Here is a 21572-nt window from a genome sequence, read left to right as displayed (position 1 = left end):
GACAGGAAATAGACGAAAAAACATCAACATGACAGAAATTACATCAAGGTTTTCACGTTATGTCGCATTGGAAGGTTCAACCCTCCTTCAAACATGTGGGAAAAGTCATATTATGAAGAATTGTGCTTCAGGATGCTTTCTTTCACAGCAGGGATATGAAGGGAAATTTGTGCTTTTATTATTCAATAAAATGAAAATAAAATTTTATCAAAAGTATAGACTCTGATCTAGACTTAGAATTGTAATGAGATGTTTTATTTTTAAAAGTAAAGTTTTGCCAACGAAACCTGTTTTTTCATTCACGATTATTTTTTTCTCATGAAGTGAAAAATAGAAACTTATACCTGCACATTTCAGAAATATTTGATTTCTGAAAACCAAATATTTGGTTTTGAAACCAAACGTTTGGTTTTGAAACTTCCTATTTTTGGTTGAACTTGAGCGACCTGGGCGGGGCCAAAGGACGAACGAACAATGTGAGACCTGTTCCTATTGGTCAGTGCAGCCTGAAGCAGGTACTGATCATCTCACAGTTTTGAATTTTGCCCAGAACTCCCAAGCGAGTGGACAAACCAGAAGATAAGAGGTTGCACAGATAGTGACTGGTAAGTAAATTTCACAATATTGTGTGTTTCAACAGATACTCAAGTGGCCATTTTTGCCAAGTTTGAAGCTGGGAGAGATCAGCATCTGACAAAACTTTTGTTGGGGGGGTTGAAATGAAAATGTTATTTTGATTGAATAATAAAAAAAAAAGGCAAGTTTCTCTCCATAAGGGAAATGGAAACCAGGGTCTTGGCAGATTTCACCAACTCAAGTGTAAGACCGTTTAAGACCAGTGTGATAAATTTGCACATAAACCATGGTAGACTCAAAAATACAGCTAGCTAGTTAGTTTTTCTCCTCCCTCCGTTTCCAGTGCAGGAACCTGAACCAATGGTTCCTGCTAATATAGTTAGCAGGAATATTGCTAGCTAGCGAGGTAGCAAGGGTATACAGCAGGCCTTAATTTTAGACCTAGCTAGGTAGAAATATATTTTCAGCAAGATATTGCTACCTAGCCTGCTAACTAGTTAGCAGGCCTTAATTTTAGTCCTAGCTAATATACCCTTGATAGGTAGCAAGAGTATTTTAGGTATGTTGCAAGCCTTAACTTTAGATTTATTAATTTAAGACGTTTTAAGAGTTTTCTAAGGATACATGAACACCCTGGGAAACGTATCAGTTGTTGGGAACATGGAGCCAAATACAAGGTAAGAACCATAACCATGTAGGCAGAACTACGGCAGAATGGTTTAGATCAAAGTGTGTTTGAATGGCTCAGTCAAAGTCTACACTCAAAACCAACTGAGGATCAGCTGCTAGACTAAACTAATGCTCACAATGTGGCAGTCCTTGATCGATCTTGTAAACAGGAATAGGCTAACAGCTCAGTGTCTAGCAGAGACACACACTAAAAGATGTGCAGCTGTTAACGGAGACTAAGGTGACTAAAGAGTATCCAGGTGGCTGAATTAAAAGCACTTCAGATTTTCATTTTGAAAAGAAATGTAAAAACCTTGAGAAATTCTCCTTCCATTTCAAAATTAAGAACCACATTTAGTTAGAATATTGCCAAATAAAACACAACAAAGCTTGTGGCCATAGAGTGACGAAATGTGAAGAACTTTAAGGGGTAGGAACAGTCATTTGTTTTCCTCTTTCCATTTTGCCGCACAGCCAACTGCGTAATTTCTTTTTTAAATCGCCTAAGCATTGTTTTTCTAATGGTAATAATTAAATGCGCTTTCAACAAAGAGGGAAAAAAAAGAGAATAAAATAATAATTATAGCTCGTTTTAAATGGGTTTTTTCTGGGTTTTAATTATCAGTTCACAACACTATTCCTTTGAGAGCATCCTCCTTATTTCAGTCTTAAAATTAGTTCAAGGATGTTTTCTCACCAAAAAACAACAAAAAAAACCTCATCCAAGCATGCCTCAGTAGGGGTGGTCAGTTTGCACTCAAGCTGGGAGGCGGTGATAGGATTGTCTGCCAGCCCCCCTGCCCCCCACCTCCAAACCCCCAATTTGGGCTTTGCATCGACCAGTGAAGGGCTAAGAGTGCTGCTTCAGAAGTCGATCCTCGCACCCTGAGGTTTTGCCCATCTTTCTTTCTTTTCAGTTTTCGTTTTGGGCTCGCTCTCTCCCATGTCAGAAGTGGAAAAAAGAAAAAAAACATCTTTTGTAAAATTTAATCCATCACCCTCACGGAGATATACAATAAGCAGGCCCACAGCTCTCTGTTTGAAGATCAAATGGCTCAAACGGCGGGAGGTCGAGGCCTGCTTCTGGTTTTAACAGCTGCCGCTGCTCGCCTAAGCCAGCAGCCACCTCCACGAGCCGCGTCCAATCGAGAGCTTCACACGAGAACTGTAGTAAGTCTCAGTAAATTCAGCAACTAGACTTAAAAAGAAAAGAGCGAGCAAAACAATACAAGCAGAGTTAAATGTTGGGGAAAAGTGGAGGTTCTCTAAAGCAACTACTGCCAAAAGCAACACCTTTGCTTCTTCTGTATCAATACATATTTGAGCTGTAGGCAGTTAAGCCGGGTTGCGTGTACACATTGATACTGGATAAAACCTTCTGACAGGCAAATCTCCTGTCGACAAAAATCGATGAGGGTTCGCACGCCGCCTTACCCAGCTGAGGCTACAAGCCTCTGATGCAGCTAATCGCGCGGCATAGAAGGACGTCGCGGCCTGCAGGCTACAAATCTACTCGGCTGTTTGTGTCCGCTCGCTCCCTGCTCGCGAGTCGGCCCGGGAGGATTTTGGTGCACGAAACAACAACCTGGATTTTGATTTGTATGCATTCGAGGACAATGGTTTGCATTGTACATGTTGAAATCTGTGCGAGTGCAACAAATCCTGGAACGTTCCACTCTGCTGCAGGTACAGAAACAAAACAAGACCAGCTACAGGTTCGCTAGCCAGTCATTAGCTTCTCCAATTACAGTATGTCTTACCTTTGAGTTCTGGACCTCCAAAGTGAGATTTTGAGGAGGGGCGCTTGGAACTGGGAAGACAAAATAAAAAAAAAAAAACATTTCAAATCTGGAAGAACATATATGTAAGATAAAATATCAGGTTTTTGCTGTACGTATTATTGGGCAAAGTAGGTTTTAGACTGTTTGGTGGATGAAACAATACATCTTCCTGCATTTAAAGAACTAAATCTTACCAAGTATTTTAATGCAACAACATCCAAGTGGAAGTAGTAGTTTTTTAAATCAATATTAAGGAACCATTTATTAAAACCAAGCTCCAGTATCTTGATTAAAAGTGACTTGTAAGCTAGTTTTGGTTCATTTTAAGTATATTAAGATACTGGCACTAGAAACTAGCTTAAAAATACTTGATATGGTAAGACTTTGTGTTTTTGCAATGTGGAACATAGGTCACTTGTATTTAATAGTTAATTTGTTTGCTTCAAACTGAAAATAATAATCGGTTACTAAATAAGAATAAAGAGAAGATTGTCATTTGATCTAACCCCTAACCCTATTGCTTCCTTTGTCATCTAAGCCAACATATCTATTGCAGGGTTTCTGCAGTTTCCACCAAACGTAAGACTTTTAAAGTCTTATATCAGTACAGAAATATATGAACTGCAACTATTGATAAATTTCCACTCTCGCATGGTAGACACAAAAAAAAAGCTAGCTACCGCTAGCAACTGGCAAGCGGTAGACTTGTTCATCTTGAGTCACAAGACAGAAAAGTCCAGCAAGAACCCCCTACACCTCTCCTGAGAAGATACAAGATTAAATAGTCCTGTCAAGAGAAAATTTAAGTCCTGTGATTTAGATATTTAAGGCCAACTTGCTTTTTTAAAATGATTTGAATACATTTTGAGGCCTCAATTTTAAGACTGTTTAAGGATGTGCGGACAACCAGTAGTGTTAAAACACTCACAACAAGCATTAGCAGATGCTGAAATTGAGTCAGGTCAACATTTAAGCAACCGACTGACCGTCAGAAAGTGTCCGGACCATGACGTCCTCCGTGGAGACCCCCGGGCCGTGCTTGTTGTTGGCCACCACGCGGAAGCTGTACTCTGTGTTCTTCTTCAGTCCAGCCATGGTGTACGACTGGCCATCTATGTCAACATCCTGAAACACAAGACGGAGCGAAATCAATGAAGCTTGCAGAGCAAGTCCTTTACTCATTCTACAACAAAAAAGAAGTTAAAAAATAGATTCCCTCTACACACACAAAAAATAGAAACTCTTGACAGCACCCCGGCTCTAAATCTGAGACAAACAAGCTGTAAACAAGACAGCTCCAGCAGCTACAGATGCCTGTTTTGGTCGGTTCATTTCACTAATTTCTGTTTTTCACTTGCTGTAAAAATGTCGTCTTCCGCCGAGATGTGCGCTCTCCCTTCTGTGATTAGTGCAATTTGCTTCACAAATTGGTTACGTCGCTGCATTCCCAATTACTCCAGGCCGTTTACATCCAGCTCTTTAATTGTGATGTTTAGAAAAAAGGAAGAAAAAAAAAAACAGCAGACAGATCTTTCAAATTCTACTCTCAGCTCTGACGTTCACCTGTGACTGCATCGTCCTTCGTACGTGATCTCTTCACTTCCGTTTGACCTTTCAATGTTTGATGTCCTTCCAACTTCATCTCTGTTTCGTTCACCTCTCTCATCACCTCCCGCCTCTTCCACCTCATCTCCAGCTCTCTTCTCCAGGGAACCGAAGCATCATTACTCAGTGCAGTGGCTGACGTTTCGTCCATTATCATATTAAAGGCTTTTTAATGCCTCACTCGCTTGCACAATGCTGCTGCTGCTGCTGGGGCTGATTCGCTATCTGAGCAGCTACGTTCCACCCTTACTTCTGCGAGAACACGGACAAATCCTGTCTGCTTTCTTTCTGTTCAATGCACACTTGCGTGGTCGATGACTGAACCAAGAATGGATGAATTTCTCAGAAAACCAGACTAAATGGAAATCAATTGCTGGCACCATTAAGGTACAGCATGGAGATCTACCATTTCCTATTTTCCTCTACTCCAGGATTAAAGATTTTTCAATTCATTTTCAGGCTTTTTTTGACATGGAAGTACAAACGGTTAATATAAATGTATGAGTAGTAGTTAACAATACATCAGGAGAACAAAAAAATCCATTCAATCTACCGGTAACTCTATTAAGATTTTTTCTGAGTTTATGGTTTCAGATGACCCGGTTTGAGTATTCTTCAATAAAACCCAACTCCTGTTAATTATAAGCTTCGAGAAAAAGGTTTGTCCTTGCAATGCAGATGGTAAACATTTGTATAAATGTTTTAGTTACATCTTCAGCAACGTTGCTAAAGCTACAGACGCGTTCCACTGGGGGAACCTTTCCAAGAAACAGGGAACTTTTTCCTCATCTCCGTGTTTCCACAGCAGAAACTGGAGGAAAAATCTACCATGACGCAAATCTGGAAGTCGACTTCAAGGTCTAAAACCCTACAAGGTGGGTGAATTAAAACAACTTTGCAAAGAAGAGTGAGCCAAAATTCCTCCAGAGGGATGTAAAACAGTCACTGCTAGTTGTGGCAACCAGTTGACAGCAGCTGTTGACATTGGCGAGATTAACCACGGATTAGAGAGCAATCACTGTTTCACATGTAGGGTTGGATACTTTATCCTTTAATAAATGAAATCACCATTAGAGAACTGCATCTTGGATTCACCCAGACTGTTTTACCCCAACATTTATATACTAAAAGACAGTTCCACATTATGTCTGTTTTTTTTTTTTATGAATCCTGAGTATACGAGCCAAGACAAAAAGCTAGGGATGCCCAAATCAGTTCACCTTCGTTTAAGAAAGTAACAAAAAATACAAAAAAACCCCAAGTTTTATGATTTGAAACATTTAATTCTCAAGACAGAAAAAAATAACAAATCTGTTAGTGTTTTTTGTTGTAACACACTTTCCAGATTAGGAAAATGCCTAATCTGGAAAGTCTTAAATGATTATGTGGAACAATAATCCTGATCAACACAGTTAAAACAAATCTACTTTTCAGATGCCAAAAATATAGTTTGAATGTCTGTCGTCGTTGTTTTATAACTATTTATCTTCATATTACACAGAGAAATCTCTGCGCAGACAACAATCGCTCCAATATATTCACATTTTGACGTCTTCAGCTGCTTTATACGGCTGCGATGTGTCACAGCAGTCAGATTGGACCAAGTGAAATAGATCAACAGCATCATTTTTTAGGCTCTGGAGAGAAGGATTCCTGCTTGAATCTAAGAAACTGGAGAGAGAAATGCAGGCCGGCGCTGTCTGTGACTATCTGTGATGTGCTGCTGAGAGAACGTCCTACCTCTTCGGTGCCAATGCTCCTGTCTGTGTAATAGAGCTTGTAGGAGAGGATGTCCCCGTTGCCTGTGAGGGGTTTATCCCAGCTGAGGAAGACGGAGGTCGGAGTGTTGGACACCGCCTGCAGGTTGGGAGCTGGACCCGGCACTTGTACTGACGGGGGGAAGAAAGGACAACAAAAAAACACGAGAGGCAACAATTAGACATCTATATGTTTACAATTACTATTGTATGCCCAGAGAAAGTAAAGTCACTTTGAATGCAAATATATTCTGGGTTGTTTCTAAGCCACGTTATTAGATTAGGTTCAGGCCCCTGTTGCTTCGCTGACAAAAAAGAGAGAGCGAGGCTCAGCCTTAAATCACTGATGCATTTTTAATGTTTCCTAGGATAAAACAAATCTGTCCTTCCACAAAACCACCGATGTGTATATATATATCTATATATACAGTATATATATATACTGTATATATATATATATCTTTTGTCCACGTATTCTCTCTCCGAGTAATACCTAGGCTGAAAAGCGTAAATAACTTCCAAACTGTCATTGGGCTATAAGACGACAACTGGACTGGAATTTAAAAAGTCTGAGTTTACAAGATGTCTAAAACCAGAAGTTAGACGTCGCATTTATGCTAACATTTCACTAACATTTGTAAGAAAGGTTCAGGAAGAAAACTGAGAGAGACTACGTCTTATCAGAGAACATTTTTTCCGTTTTTTTATTTGTACTCTTTTTTTATGATGTAAATGAAATGATTCCCCTTCTCAGTGGCAGAAGGGAAATATTTTCACACTAGTGACATTTGGGATTGATCGAATGAGAAACCCTGGAAGCCTTTAACTTGGATTTGATGTCATAGATCAGTGGTGCCCAAAGTCGGTCCTGGAAAGCCGGCATCCTGCATGTTTTAGTTCTCTCCACGGTTTAACGCACCTGGATCAAATGATGGCTCACTAAGAAGAACATTGGCATGCTGAAAAGGTTGTTACTACCACCCGGGAGAGAACTAGAACATGCAGGATGCTGGAATTCAAGGACCGACTTTGGGAATTACTGTTATAGATTGACCCAAAGTGGTGCATTGTTAAGAAGTGTAACAGGTTTTTAAAAGAGTTCACAAACAAAAATTAGAAAAATATGAAGTCAAATGTAATTAGGCCTCTTTAAAAAGAGTGTTTAATTTAACGTCGGTGTAACTCTAGTTGTTGTGTGAACATTGCTAGAGAATATTAGTGAACCTGTGGTCTGGTTAGCTAACCCTACAAGCTAAGGCCAAAACACCAACTTTTTAAAATTAACTTAAAAACTCAGTAAAGCTCCCGTGTCTACAACATTGAAGTAGTAAACCACCCGGTCAACAGGAGCTAATACTATCTGATTAAATATTATGGCTATCTGCTAACATTCCCGCTATCTGTGAATATTAACTTCACAGACACAAACAGACCCGGGACGGTTTTCTATCAGTCTGTTGAGATACGCTTCCCAATCCCAAATTTTTAATTCATTTACCTGTTTCACTTTTAATGATTAGGTTTGCCCTAATTAAGAAGTTTATAATATTGTCTTTTTGTAACTAATCATATTTTTGCTCTCAACTAGAAAGAACCCGTTGCTTTAAAAAGAATTTGCCATGGTATCAAAAATGTCGTGGAGAGGTACGTAGATAAGCTGAGCGGGTGAAGATAGATAAACAAATAAACCATGTATCTTTTTCTTCTCCTTTCCAATTATGCAATACTTTGTGTTGGCCAGCAAATAAAAAGACCCTCAGTAAACTAATTGTAGTTGTAACCACAAGCAAGAAAATCAAGGGCAATGCATACTTTTCAAGTCAAGTCAAGTCAAATTAGAGCTCAAATACATAACACTTTTAATCATTTTTAGTTATTAATAATTAAAAACCCTATGTTTGGTATATAGTAAACATGCTTGCTCCTTCTCTGTTCTGGCATTTTAGATTAAAAGTAACACAATGATGCTGAAGCATTTGCCTGGGGACAGACAGTATCTCTGCTCTCTACAAAACTTGTAACGTTTAGCTGCAGGTCCTGCTGACAGAAGAAAGACCCTGCTCCCATTTGTCAACCTGCATGAATGGTGAAGGGGTGTGTGCGTGCGTGTATTCGTGTACTAGCTCTGGTCCCTGTGGGTGAAAACAAACAAACAAACAAAAAAAATCAGGGCAGCGCTGAGTGCACAGACCAGGCACTCAGATGCAGGTCAACAGTTTAAGCTGCAATTTATAGCATGTCCTCAAACTAAAGATACACCACCAAGGTACAGGCCGCCCTCGCCGCCGTCCCTGTGGGCGGCTCTGCTCCTGCTGGCAAAGGCATTAAGGTGTAGTGTGTGTGTCTTTGTGTTTGTTTATTTGCGTGTGTGTATGTGTGGAGCCATCCGGCCAGAAGCCGACAGGGACAGGTAGGAAAACAGAAGCTGACCTACAAAGCGACAGAGACAGAGCTGGAGCTCAGACAGGAGGAGAGGCGTGTCCGCGGTCTGAGGGTGTGCTGGGGGAATCCCCTCTACTGAGCTCTGAGGTCATGGCTGAAACTCCAGGAGCAGCCGAGAGGCTCCTAACACTTAAAAAAAATTTAAGAAATAACCCAACGCCAAAGTCACTTTACCCTAGTGCATTAGAAGACGTCCGCCAGTGGAAACGTTTAAAGCCGCTCTGTTGCCCTCTATAAGCAAGAAAATGTGCTAGAATCTGGATATATCTGATTTTAACCGTTTCATGCCTCACTAGTTTTCTCTCTCATTATCTGTCCAGACTCGGCTTTGCTAAAGTCTCAATATTTTAGGTCCATTTTAAAATATAGAACAGTAACGTTCACTGAGAGAGGGAGAGAAAGAAAGGGAGAAAAAATTAATGTACGACAGAAGCAAGGGTAGGAAGGAAGGACACAAGGGATCAAGGGAAGACAGAGGGAGGGAAAGAAAGAAGAAAGGAAAGAGGAGATAGTGGTGACAAAAGGAAGAGAGAAGGATAAGTGAATAAAAAAAGCACACAAGGAATATAGAAAGGATAAAGATATGATAGATGGATAAACAATATGAAAAGGACTAAAGCAAACAAGGAGGGAGGGACTGAAAGAGAGAAATAAAAAAGACAGAAAGGAAGAAACGAGGAAAGAATGAAAGAAAAACGCAAAGAAAGAAAGAGATAAAAAATGACAGACAGACAGAAAAAGGAACAAAGAGAAACAAAGAAAAGGAAAGAATGAAAGAAAAAACTAAAGGAAGAGGCAAAGAAATAACAAAATAAAGAAGGAAAGAGCAAGCGTGGACAGAAGGAAGAATATGAAGGAAGAAATCATGAGTGGAAGAAAAGAAGAGACAAAAAACAACACAAGGCAGAATAACAGAGTTAAGTTCACAAGGAAGGAAGGAGCCCAAAATAACGGATTGTTATGAAGGGAACTCTCTTTGCTCTCTTTCTATACGTATCCAAATCTTACTACTGAAAACAAGAAAACAACACCAGACTTTTCCAGGCTGCATGGGAACCCTGACCTGGGCAGGCTCAGCTAAAACCAAAACACACAGTGGGGTTTGAGGAAACGCTGAGGAATAAACAAGAAGTGGTTCACAGTAGGTTTTCTATTGGGTGGTCTGCTGGCAGCAGAGCCCCCCTTCCAGCCTCCAGTGTGTGTGAAGACGGAGGGTGACGGAGGCGTCTGTCAGAAGCCACAATACTCTGCATGTGAGTGAATATTTGCTTGTGCCTCCGTCTATTTGCACATTTTTGAGCGCATCTTGTTTACCCCGGAGTGTTGGTAAGCGCATGTTCCCAGCAAACTGCCAGCGGTTTCAGTCATGTTTACACACGCCGTTTACAGAGCACGTATGAATTAACTGTACGGGGTGTGTGTGTGTGTGTGTGTGTGTGTTACCTTCAGCTTGGGTGGCCACTTTGAGTGCTGCTGAGCTCTCGCCCTGGCCGTTGCTGTTGTGCGCCACCACCCTGAAGCGATACCTGGTGTCTGGCATCAGGTTCTGGATGGTGACCTGCATCTCTCCTGGTCGGCTGGTGTTCACCACCCGCTCCCTGATGCGGGAGGGAACGGAAGAAAAAAGAAAAAAAAAAATGTCCAGGGATTTCAATATTTCGTTTACAATACGCAGCTACTGAAATAACTTTTTAAAATCAATTTTAATTAACTTTTAGTAATGCTGTCGCTCCGTAACAATTATCTAAATGCTTAAAACGTTCTTCTAATTCCAAGCTCTAAGGATAATGATCCATATTAACCTCCTAGAAGTGTGTGTAAAATAAATTCATCTTCAACTGGAGCAGCATAATCAGAGAGTGAGAAATTGACAATATTCCAACCATTAATTTAAGTTTTCACTTTGACATTAAATGTTTTCCTTTGTACATTATTTGTGTGTGAAAAAAAGCCAATTTTGTTGATGATTAATTTGTAAAAGCAGTAAAACAGGTAAAACATCCATGAGGATGAATACATTTAACAGATACTGTATGTAGAACTTAAGTATTTTCAAAAACTGGTCAGACTGTCTAGGAAAATGTCATTAAAAATCAATGAGTCCCTGATTCTCTGGGGTTTACATGCCTGTATTCTTCTTTTTTGTTGCTACTTTTCAAAATGGAAACGACAAGCGAACATAGCATTTAAATGTGCAGTGAATGTGCACTGATCTGCATAGAAGATGCATACTTCTCCCAAGCACACCAGCAAAATGTGAAGGCATTGAATGAACCAACCAAGCAGCTACTTAAAAATAAATCCAGATGTAGTGAGGCAACAAAAACCAGAATTGGTGAATTCAGAAAAAGATACAAGACTTCTCAAGTCTTGCATTTAAATTTGATGTGTTTTTATGAACAATTTCCTTCATATTCATTTCTTTTTTTTAAATGATGTTTTACTCGCAGAAGGCCTCAACGTTCTTTCTTTGAGCAGCTCCAAAAACGTCCTTGAGTATCTTATGTCTGACTTTGAACAGAGGAGAAATGGACACAAGAACAGATCACAGAAAAAGAAATAGATCAGATTTGTTTGAAGTGGAGTAACTATCTGAGCTGCAGTAGAAATCTCCATGAAACAGATATGAGATTCAGATTCATTTGACCATCGAAGAGGTTACAATGCCACTGTAAATTTCATTAATTTCACCCAAAAGGTGAAACATATGCTTCACACAATGTGATATACATCGAGTGGTAATTTCTTTTTTTGTCCATTTTGATGACTATGGCATTCAGTTAATGAAAACCCAACTCTCAGCTCTTTAGAACATTCATAAGAGCATTAATAAGAGGGTTTTTATTAAAAAAAGGTTGATTTTATAGCCCAGTTTTAGCCAACAAAATCATAATTTGATGACTTTACAGTTATCCAGCAGAAAGTAACTGAGCCTCCACAGAAGCTTGTTGTTAAAGCAGCTGGCTGTTCACAAACTGCTGCATCAAAGAATATTAATGGAATGTTGAGTGGAAGGAAAAAGTGTGGTTAAAAAAAAGGTCCACAAGCAACAGGCACTGAATCCAAGTTGACTTGGGTACAGTGTGACTTTTCCACACGCAGTGATGATTTGGAAAGCCATTTCATCCACTGAGTTTGCTCCACTGTGTTATAATACCCAAAATTAGCGCAGAAAGCACCACAACACTTCACGTCTGCTTCTGCTGAGAAGCTTTATGGAGATTCCCCATCACATTTTCCAGCAGGATGTCATGTAGAAGGAACTCCGACCAAATTTTGAGGGTATATTTTGTACAATACATAAACGTACTTTACATTAACCTGACATTTATTATTTTTAAAAATGATCCCTTTTTGTTGATCTTCTGCAATACACTACAGAAAAAGATTAGGGCCACTGAAACATTTCTTAAGACTATCTTCTCAGAATTCCAAGATTAAAGACGGAATTCTGAGAATAAAAGTCAGATATCCATAGTATATGGAAAAAACTACATTTTGAGGTTTTCATCATCTGTAATCAACAAACTCTTCCAATATTTCGATCTTAGTAACTAATCTACATGATATGTTCACCTTTTAAACAGAAACACTAAGAACACATGGATACATTTCCACTTGCTGAGCTGCGCCCGTACAATAATCGCCCGTCAAATCGCCTCCCGTTAAGGTGCAGCGTTAAGTCGTGGCTGTACCTGCTGGTGCCCTCCTGGCTGTAGAACACGGAGTAGGTCAGGTCGTCTCCGTGCGGCTCGGCCGGCTGGCGCCACGTCAGCTTGATGAAGCGGGTGGAGACCAGGGAAGCCACGACGTCCCGCGGCGCGGAGGGGGTGGGCCCCGCCGGCGCGGCCACGCCTCCAGAGCCTGCTGTTACATGGTCAGTAGTGTTAGGAGTCAGTGAAGGGGGGGGGAAGGCGGGCAGGGCTACGTCTTCAAGGTGGGGTAAGGAGAGGAGAGGAGGCGGGGGTGGAGTGCGGTGGGGTGGGGGAAAATGGGACAGAAATATCGCATCCAAATGGACAAGGTCGAAAAAGGAGGAGAGGAGTTGGAATGGAAAATGACAGTGACACGAAAGAAAGAAAGGAAGGAGGGAAGAAAGGAAGGAAACAAAACAGAAAAAACAAAATAACAACGTAACGAAAAAGACTCTTGGCATGACAAGGAACCACAGAAATAAAACACTTCTACTTCACTCACAGAGCTGACGAAAGCACAATACGAGGGAGACTAAACATGCAGATCCACACACGGCCCTCTAACGCAAGGCAGCAAAACACGCCAGGCGTGCGTTCAGCTCGAGGACAAACATGTTCCCAGCCAATCATTCGTGTGGCGGAATGATTGGTTTGCATGTTTCTGGTCATTCTCAGACTTTGCTTTGGACAAAGCCGAATAAAGGGGATCCAGTTTTATGACACAGTAACAAAAACTCCTCACCCTGACGTCGACATTCTGCCATCTGATGAACCAGATGATTTTATAAAACCCCTATTTACCGTCACGTTCCACTGTCCAAGCCACAGAAATGTTTGTGATTTTACTTCTTTTTTTTTTCCATTTTTTTGGAGGAACAAACTGCGGTCAGACCAGGCAAGATCTGCTTTCCATTTGCCTGGCAAGTGAGCAAAACGAGAGCCTTTTGGAGAAGCGCGTCGAGTCTGTGTGACATTTCCATTTGTTTGGAGGTCAGGGAAATCAACCGGAGGGCGAAGCAGGAATAAAGAATCGGAGCGGAGCCAGCGTGCTGCTGAAACTGTATTATTACTGCTGAAATGCTACTGAAATGTAAAAAAAAAAAAAAAGAAAAGAAAAAGGCCGCTGGCGCACTTATTTGTCACATCATGCTGACAAGCCTCTAATTTGGCTTTCAGCATTTGTTTACATCTCAAACTGTCGGCGCGAGCTGCCGTCTGTGATTGAACTCATAAGATTTACCTTCACGCATGATTTCTGAACATTAACGCAAGAGAGGAGGAGAAAGAAAAAAGAACAGCAAACAAGCAGAGAGATTTAGTTTCAACTTTATGTCTTTCACGTTGAGTTTATGTGCTTCCTGTGTAGAAACGTCTGGTAAAAAGAAAGAAAGAGCCTCTCTCAACGTAACATGATTTACAGAAAGTTTCCTGGTTTAAAACGCTTTAAATTCTACCTCGAATGTTGAAAAACACTTAGTAGATGCCCTGGTGTGAATTTTGGAGTCACTAGAACCACAATTATTGACCTGCTTTTACTCAAAAGCAAATCTTACAGCCCAAATAAGAAAAAATAATTTCGGCCCAAACAATGTGGAAACTGTTGGCATATCTTATAGTAATGGAATCTTACAAGTTTAAAAAGAAAATGTTTTTAGGACCTACAATACTGATATGTTTTCCACACACAAAAAACACAACTATTTGATTGAATTAAATAGAACTGTTGTTTTTTGTTTCTTTAGTTTATTAATGAGTTGATCAAATAAAAAAAGGCACAAAACGTTTGCTTTAAAGATGCTATAAAAAATTTTACTTAACAGTTTTGGAGATTATGGCAAAAGGTTTGGGCACCACTGCTCTAAAATATTCTACTCTAAAGGGAATATGCATTCTTCCAGTTTTCTTTAACTTGCTGCTGGTACTGCTACATTTCCCCACTGTGGGAAAATAAAAAAAAAGATTCCTAATCAAGTTTTGTCTATTCTAATTCTGTGATCACAAACTTCAACATAGTAGCTGCCCTAAGTTGAAGCTCCTGGGTTTTTTGAACTGTCTGATCTTAGCATTGATTTGCTAAGTGTTTCCGCTTCTGGAAAGATAAGCAGCCGGCATAAATATTTTCCACTTATCAATAACCTTTATTGATGTAGAATGACTTCAAATTGTTCGAAAATGACCTCATAACCCTTCCTAGATTGATAGACAGCAACTATTTCTTCCCTACAGTCAATGAAGTGTTCAACACTTCATGATGATTCAATCAAGTAGCACTTTCCTTCAAAGAAGGAATACTCAATCTTGGCTTTATTTCGGTTAAAAAAACAAACAAACAATGATCATGAGGAATATGTTTTAGTTTAGTGTGGTTTCTAGTGGTTAGATTTAAATAATTCAGGCAGCTATTGAGGATTCAGACTGTTTTATGTTGTCCTGATAAGTAATACCCCAGAAGTGCTCTTTGGTGAACTTTCATCACTGTAACTTCAGTCGTGCTCTGCAGTTCTAGCTCCTTCTTCTGTGCAGAATAAATCGATGGTTGCTCAGTAGAGCAGCAGGCACTATGGTTCAATTACACTCTGGATGAATCACTAACAGGAGCAGCTTTTCCCAGATTCAAAAAAACACTGGTATCCCCGTCATTCAGACAACAGTCTCATAAGAACAGCACTGCATCCAACATGGCCGACATGGCGACAGCCGTAAACAGTTTAAAAGTCAGAACTGCGGCCTCAGAGCCTCCGCTTCATTTCAAATCCTGTTTGCTGGAGTCGAGCCAACGACAATGCAAAACGCATTTTCAGCCTAATGCTTTCTGACTGCGGCGTAAATGGCCAGATGCTAAGTAATTATCTTCAACTAGACAGCTATATGCATACACACACCCACACACACACCGAGCACACGAATGGAAACAGAGGCCTAACGCAAACCAGGCTCACGATGGCACGAACAAAAGCTTACGGCCTGCTTGTTGACAGGGAAGCACTTCCTTTACTTAGAAAACGGTGGATTCAGAAACATGTTGGTCTCCGCTGACTGAGGTGGGAATTGATAGGAAATACTGTCACACAGTAGAGGTGGGAGGTGAACGTCACAGATCACTGCTGCAGTCCGTTTAAGATTAAATCCCACAAAAAGAAAAAGCTCAGCGTTCCTTTTAATATGCCATATTTATTTAAATGCAATTATTAAAAGAATCAGCATGAGGAAGAAAAACAAGCAACTGAAAACTGTGGATGTGTTTGTTTCTTTGGGGTTTACATACAAGGATACCTGTATGTTTTTGCTACTCTTCAGAACGGGAAGATAACATGAGATTTAAACAAAGTGGATGTGTATTACATTTCATAAATTGAGAAACTGACTAAAAGGAAAATGATGCTTGATCCTAACTACAGTAATAACTGGAACTGTTTCAAGACAGTTTGTCTTTCCTACACAGACAATTATTGTAAAAAAAAAAAAACAACAACAAAAAACTCCATACCTCACTGTTAGGCAATGACAAACAGCATTAGTGAAGTTATTAAGAGATACAAATCTTACTTTCTAATTTTATTTTTTATTATGAACAATTTCCTTCATATTCATTTCTTTATTTAACCGTGTTTTACTTGCAGAATGGCCTCAACGTTCCTTGTTTGAGCAGCTCCAAAATCGTCCTTGAGTATCTTATATCCGACTTTGAACAGAGGAGAAATGGACACAAGAACAGATCGCAGAAAAGAAATAGATCAGATTTGTTTTAAGCGGAGTTAACATCTGATCTGCAGTAGAAATCTCTCTCATCTTAACGTATATAAAACAGATATGAGATTGAGATTTGACCATGGGAGAGGTTACTATGCCACTGTAAATGAAGTAAAAAAAAAGAGTGCCATCTGAGAAAAAGCGTGGCATTTTTCATGAGCTACTTTTAATATGCCTTACTTATTTAAATGCAACTATAAAAAAATCAGCGTGAGAAAGAATAAAGAAAGCAATACAGGATGTTTTTTTTTTTTTTACTGCAAACTGTGGATGAGGCTTAAAAATTCAGGCTGCGTAAACGCGCTGCAGGCAAGGTTCCTGTGAATGCTGCGGGGTTGGAACAATGGATGGTGGAGAGCTTGAGATGAAGATGACGTTCACAATGAAGATGTTCACAGAGCATGCTAATTCTGCTCCATCTTTGACAGCTACTATACAAGCTTTGCTCCAGCTAATACATAAATTAGGAATGAAATAGAGCCGATAATGAACTCATTAAATGTCTTTGCTGTAGTATTTTTACCCCTTTATCAAATTTTCCATCGCACTGGAGCCACAAACTACTATGCATTTTATTTTTTTATGTGACAGAGTAAAAAAGGGAATAAATAATTTCTAGGTAGAAGGAATTTTTACACCAAGAATTTTTTTTTTTTTTTAGCACAAATCCTGAAATAAGTGAGATCAGAAACGTTCCGAAGCAGAACGATGAAAGAGAAATAAAACCACTCCTGGCGGCTTCCATCTTCATACACATCGTCACTTGTAGGTAACTGACACGCGCCGCCGTTTTTCGGTGTCCTTCCCACAATCTGTCTTGTACATGCACGCCTGGGATTGTTACAGTAAGGAGGTGTCAGCCTCCCGCTGCTGCTACCGAGCTCTGTTCATAGCTGATTAATGGTGTCATTAGTCTCCGTGCCAGAGGTAATGAATTACTGGCATTAAGGCTTAACGAGGAAGGTTACTCTGGATCCGCATGCCGAATCTGGTGTGCACAAAAACAGTTGGGACAAAGACGCGGGTTCTTCTTAATATTCAATGCAAGTTGAAGCAAAACTAAAAACAAATAACATGAGTCATTTAAAAAAGGTCTGACTGAAGCCACAGAATTTGGATGCTAGCTTCCTGAAGGAAATAAGCTAGCAATTGTCTTGTTCCACTAGGGAGCTCTGCAGTTTAGTTGAAGTGACTTGACGGAAAACAGGAAGTTGGTTGACGCGTATCGGTCGTCCGATGCGTAGACATTTGGTTAAAAAAGCTAGCAGGCTAACCTAAACATTAAATTCACTTCTTATTTATGTTCTTTAACATTGCCCAATGTGGTGAAGTGATTTTTAATGTAACCTGTTGAGAAAGGCGCTTTCTCCTGGAGATAAGTGATTTAGCTAACAAAAATAGTAGTGATTATACAGGCTGTTTTGTACTCCAGCAGCTAATTAGCACAATGCTAGCTCTCGTTATTGCTGATGTGTTATAAGCAATAAGATAGTCAAGGGATAAACTATGTGCTTTATAATTAATGTTAGTTAAAACAAGTATACGTTTGGTGACGTTATATGCTCATAAGGTTTACTTCAAAGGTGTAAATCTGTAATTTAAGTTTATTTTGATTTTTGAGTATTGCCCCAGAGACTGCTCCTACATGACCCGGTTCCGGATAAGAGGATGATGACGAATACAAGTCAGAATAAAAACTATCTGGTTTGTATTATGTTCTTCAGTTATTATAATGGCAAGTAGGAAATAGTTATAATAAAAAGATGCAGGTTCAATTTTACAAGCAAGAGAATCACAGGGTTTTTTCCCAGTTCCACTTTGGCTTCTGATAATGTAGCTTTTGTACACCTGTAATACATTTAGAACCTGGTACAGACCAGATCACTTGGATTATGACCAGATCCATAAAACCTGTTAACCGAACAGCAGCCCTCTCAACCCATAACCGAACCTGTCAGAATCAAACACAAGACTGTAACTACAGAAAGTCTCTCCAGAGAGGATTCAGCAGGCTGTGCCAGGCTCTTGCTAAATGGGTTTCTTCTCAGGACTGATTTTCTTGTCTAAATGTGGTTCCGGTAATGATGATGGCGTCAGAGACAGATGTAGCACAATGCTAATGGTCCATTACCGCATCAGTACTTTTATCTTCCAGAGAAAAGAGGCCTGAACGGAGCGAAAGAAAGCGCGCAGCACTTTCAAAAGGCCCGGTCCTCCGCAAAGAGCCGGCACAAAGAAGACGGTCAATTAAAACTGTCAGCCTGCCATCACATTCGCCTCGCTCCCCCTACATTAGCTGCTTGCATTTCCACTGGAACATTCAGAAAAGGCATGAAAAGCTAAATAAATCACACAAGAGTGTCAAGACTTTGTCATATTCCAAGCAAACATGCGATAGTTGAGTGATGACGACGCTAAATGGCGCTCGCAAGTAATTACAGGGAAATCCTGGATTTCTTCCTGGTAAAAAAAAGAAAGAAAAAAAAACAATATACAAGCTAAAAAGACGTTCGTTTATCAGAATGTAAATGAATCGTAAACAAGAGCTGAGCGTTTTTCTTGCGACTTCACAAGAATGGGTGGGAGGAAATTGTGGGTTTATTACTGCAACTACTGCTGACAATTATGGTTCTATGGTTCTATATACATCTATGTATGTATACATCTATCTATGTATATCTATGTATATGTCTCTTCTTCCTCAGCCATCTTGTTTATCTCTGCTCTGTAAAGATAGGAAAGCCTGACAGCTCGTGACATGAGAGCAGCTCCTTAATGCACCGACAAAGTCAGAAAGTGAAGAAAAATGTGTCGAGTGAAACCAAAATGAGAGGTGAGGAGAGAAAGGAGGGATGTCAAAAAAATAAAAGCATCACAGAATGTGCTTTCTTTTCCGCCAGGATCTTTCCTTTGCGGTGTCAAAAATATTTTGAAGCTAGTTTTTGCTTTATGACCTATAGAGCATTACAAGAGAAACGAAAAATATGATACAAGCACAGACAAATAATCGACTACCGCTCCCACAGAAGACTCCTCTATTGAATGGGACTATAGGGCTAACGGAGGCCTTATTCAGACATCTAATCAGTGGCAAAAAAGAAAAAAAGGACTGACAGAGAATCAGCATCAGATTGCTGAAGGGCGGAGGCATATCAGCGGCTGCACACATTCCCTGTTGCTGTGATAATCACCAACAACTGAGATTAAAGAGCGACTAGAGTCTCACAAAAGCTTAAAATGACAAGGTGCACTGAATCGCTGACATGATCCTCGAAGAAAAAAAAAAGCATTCTTGTGTCATACTGACTCAACAGAAATATCAGACAGCATTGTCTGGGCATCACGCTCCGAGGCATATTTGTTAAAAAAAAAACAACAACAAAAAAAAGTAGGATTCCTGCACATTTTTATACCCCAATTCCATATCTTTTTCAGCTAAATTTTGAACCATTTTTAAGAGTACAAATAGACAAACAGATGCACAGATAGATGGACGGACAGAGTACATTATACTGTCACAATCTAAAACAACACAAAGTATGTAGGCTAAAAAAATAAAAAATAACAATGCCAAATGTTCTTCTAAAAGGCTTGGAGTGGATCCCAGATGTTTTTATTTCTCATGTGGCCCCAGAGACTAAATGTAACATGAGGGGGCCCCATCTGATAGAGCTGTGAGGCTCCTGGATGCCATGTGGGGAAGCTGAAGCTGTACATGAGACTTTAATAAAGCTGTTTATCAAACGACAAAACCCCACGGGCCAGCTCAATGTTTTGGTTTGCTTGTGAAGAGAGTTTAGCCTTTTGCTGTCCTGCAGCAAATTCTTCTTAGATAGCACAGTTTATTCAATTTTGCATTTACGAAACTTCAATTTCTGATCCAGAAGCAACTCTTTCTAGGAAAGTGGGATGTTTTGAATTGATTGATGCCAACTGTGTTTGTATTTACTCCTGGAGATATGTACTCTGGCAAAACTGTAAAGTGGCTAGCTGGAGATGTGAAAATGGAAACTATACGTTAGACATCACACTACAACACGGAATGAACCGAGACTTCATACATGTAAAAATTAAAGAACATTGCGGTGCCTACAGCTACAGGAGTTAGCAAAAAAGCCTGTATCTGGAGGCTGAGTGTTGGTGGTATATATTCTAAATGCAATTACAAACCAGTTGATGGATATGACTACAATTATTCCTCAACTTATCAATTAGGTTAATCTAACGATAAACTTAGTAAGGAGTTCCCCAGGTAACTCTTTTAGGTCCTTTTCGTTTTAGCCTGTGCGTTTAGAAGCAGTCGTGTGTCTATCCCAGTTTTGTAGCTTATATGCTGATAACATAATACTCTATATGTTTTGTGAAACTCGGCAGCACAATGATACTGCAGAAGCTAACCTGAAGCTAATACGTTAACACCAGCCCCCATTTTGTAACTAAAGTGTACATTGAAATGTTTGAGTTACTGAAACTTAAAAAGCCGCACACATTACAAATGAACCCCACTTATGTCTAGCTATAAATATTTAGTTTCAATACGTACTTTTTGTGTTCATTTTGAATTGTAAAATTAAAAAAATGGGCAAAAATAATTTTTCTAATTTGTTTTCATCTCAGGTTTTTACAAAAGAAACTACTAAAGGACAAAATGAATTAGCCAGCTAGTTAGCTCAGTTAGCTAATTTTGTCTCTAAGCTAGTGCGTTATATACATTTACATGCATATACTGGTGAGTTCATGCTAGAAAGCTACCTAGCTAGCTAGCTTTCTTCATTCAGAATTCAATAATGAAATAGTTAGGTGTTAGAAACTAAAGCTTTTGTGTAAAATCAAATAAGGCAGAGCTTGAAAAATCTTCCATCACTTATTGATGTGGAATGAGATTTATGACTGCATGTCTTCAGTGATCTCTAGATATGTAATATGCAAATAATTCACTTTGGTGACTTGTCTATCCACCGAGACGAGGAAAGCCCAGAGGATCGACATATCCCAACACATGGACAAACATACGGAAGCGAGGACTATAATTGAAAGGGGCCGGGTGCATCAATAATTAATCATCCTCTGTGTGTACATACATCATGCCTTCAACATCAAACACGTGTACCCCCCCTTGATCCTTGAGCCACTGGTGAGTTCATCTGGGTCCAATTGCCTTGTTCTGTTCAACGCCTTGCTGCTCGCACCGACTCTGCATGCAAATTAAGACGCAACGTAATTCTCCCCGTTTCCCGTGTCCTCCCCCCACCGCCGCCCCCATCCCCTGTCCCCAGGCTTCAAATATGGAATCATAC

At 39.8% G+C, this 21572-nt stretch overlaps 1 protein-coding gene across 15 annotated transcripts in view; it reads right to left on the bottom strand.

The window, feature by feature from the left end:
• Positions 1 to 21572, bottom strand: part of neo1a (neogenin 1a) — a 204398-nt gene that overhangs the window by 27194 nt on the left and 155632 nt on the right. For 12 of the 15 annotated variants that reach the window (XM_028014609.1, XM_028014608.1, XM_028014596.1 and 9 more), the window contains 5 exons: positions 12526 to 12760; positions 10274 to 10428; positions 6372 to 6520; positions 4013 to 4151; positions 3006 to 3055 (listed from right to left, as the gene is read on the bottom strand). In XM_028014609.1, the coding sequence (XP_027870410.1) occupies positions 3006 to 3055; positions 4013 to 4151; positions 6372 to 6520; positions 10274 to 10428; positions 12526 to 12760 (728 nt within the window). The remainder of the gene's footprint in view (positions 1 to 3005; positions 3056 to 4012; positions 4152 to 6371; positions 6521 to 10273; positions 10429 to 12525; positions 12761 to 21572) is intronic. The other 3 variants (XM_028014604.1, XM_028014611.1, XM_028014606.1) reach the window with 2 other exon arrangements.

Source organism: Xiphophorus couchianus, chromosome 4, assembly GCF_001444195.1.
Source record: "Xiphophorus couchianus chromosome 4, X_couchianus-1.0, whole genome shotgun sequence".
NCBI lineage: Eukaryota > Metazoa > Chordata > Actinopteri > Cyprinodontiformes > Poeciliidae > Xiphophorus > Xiphophorus couchianus.
This window is presented reverse-complemented; position numbering and strand designations above follow the sequence as displayed.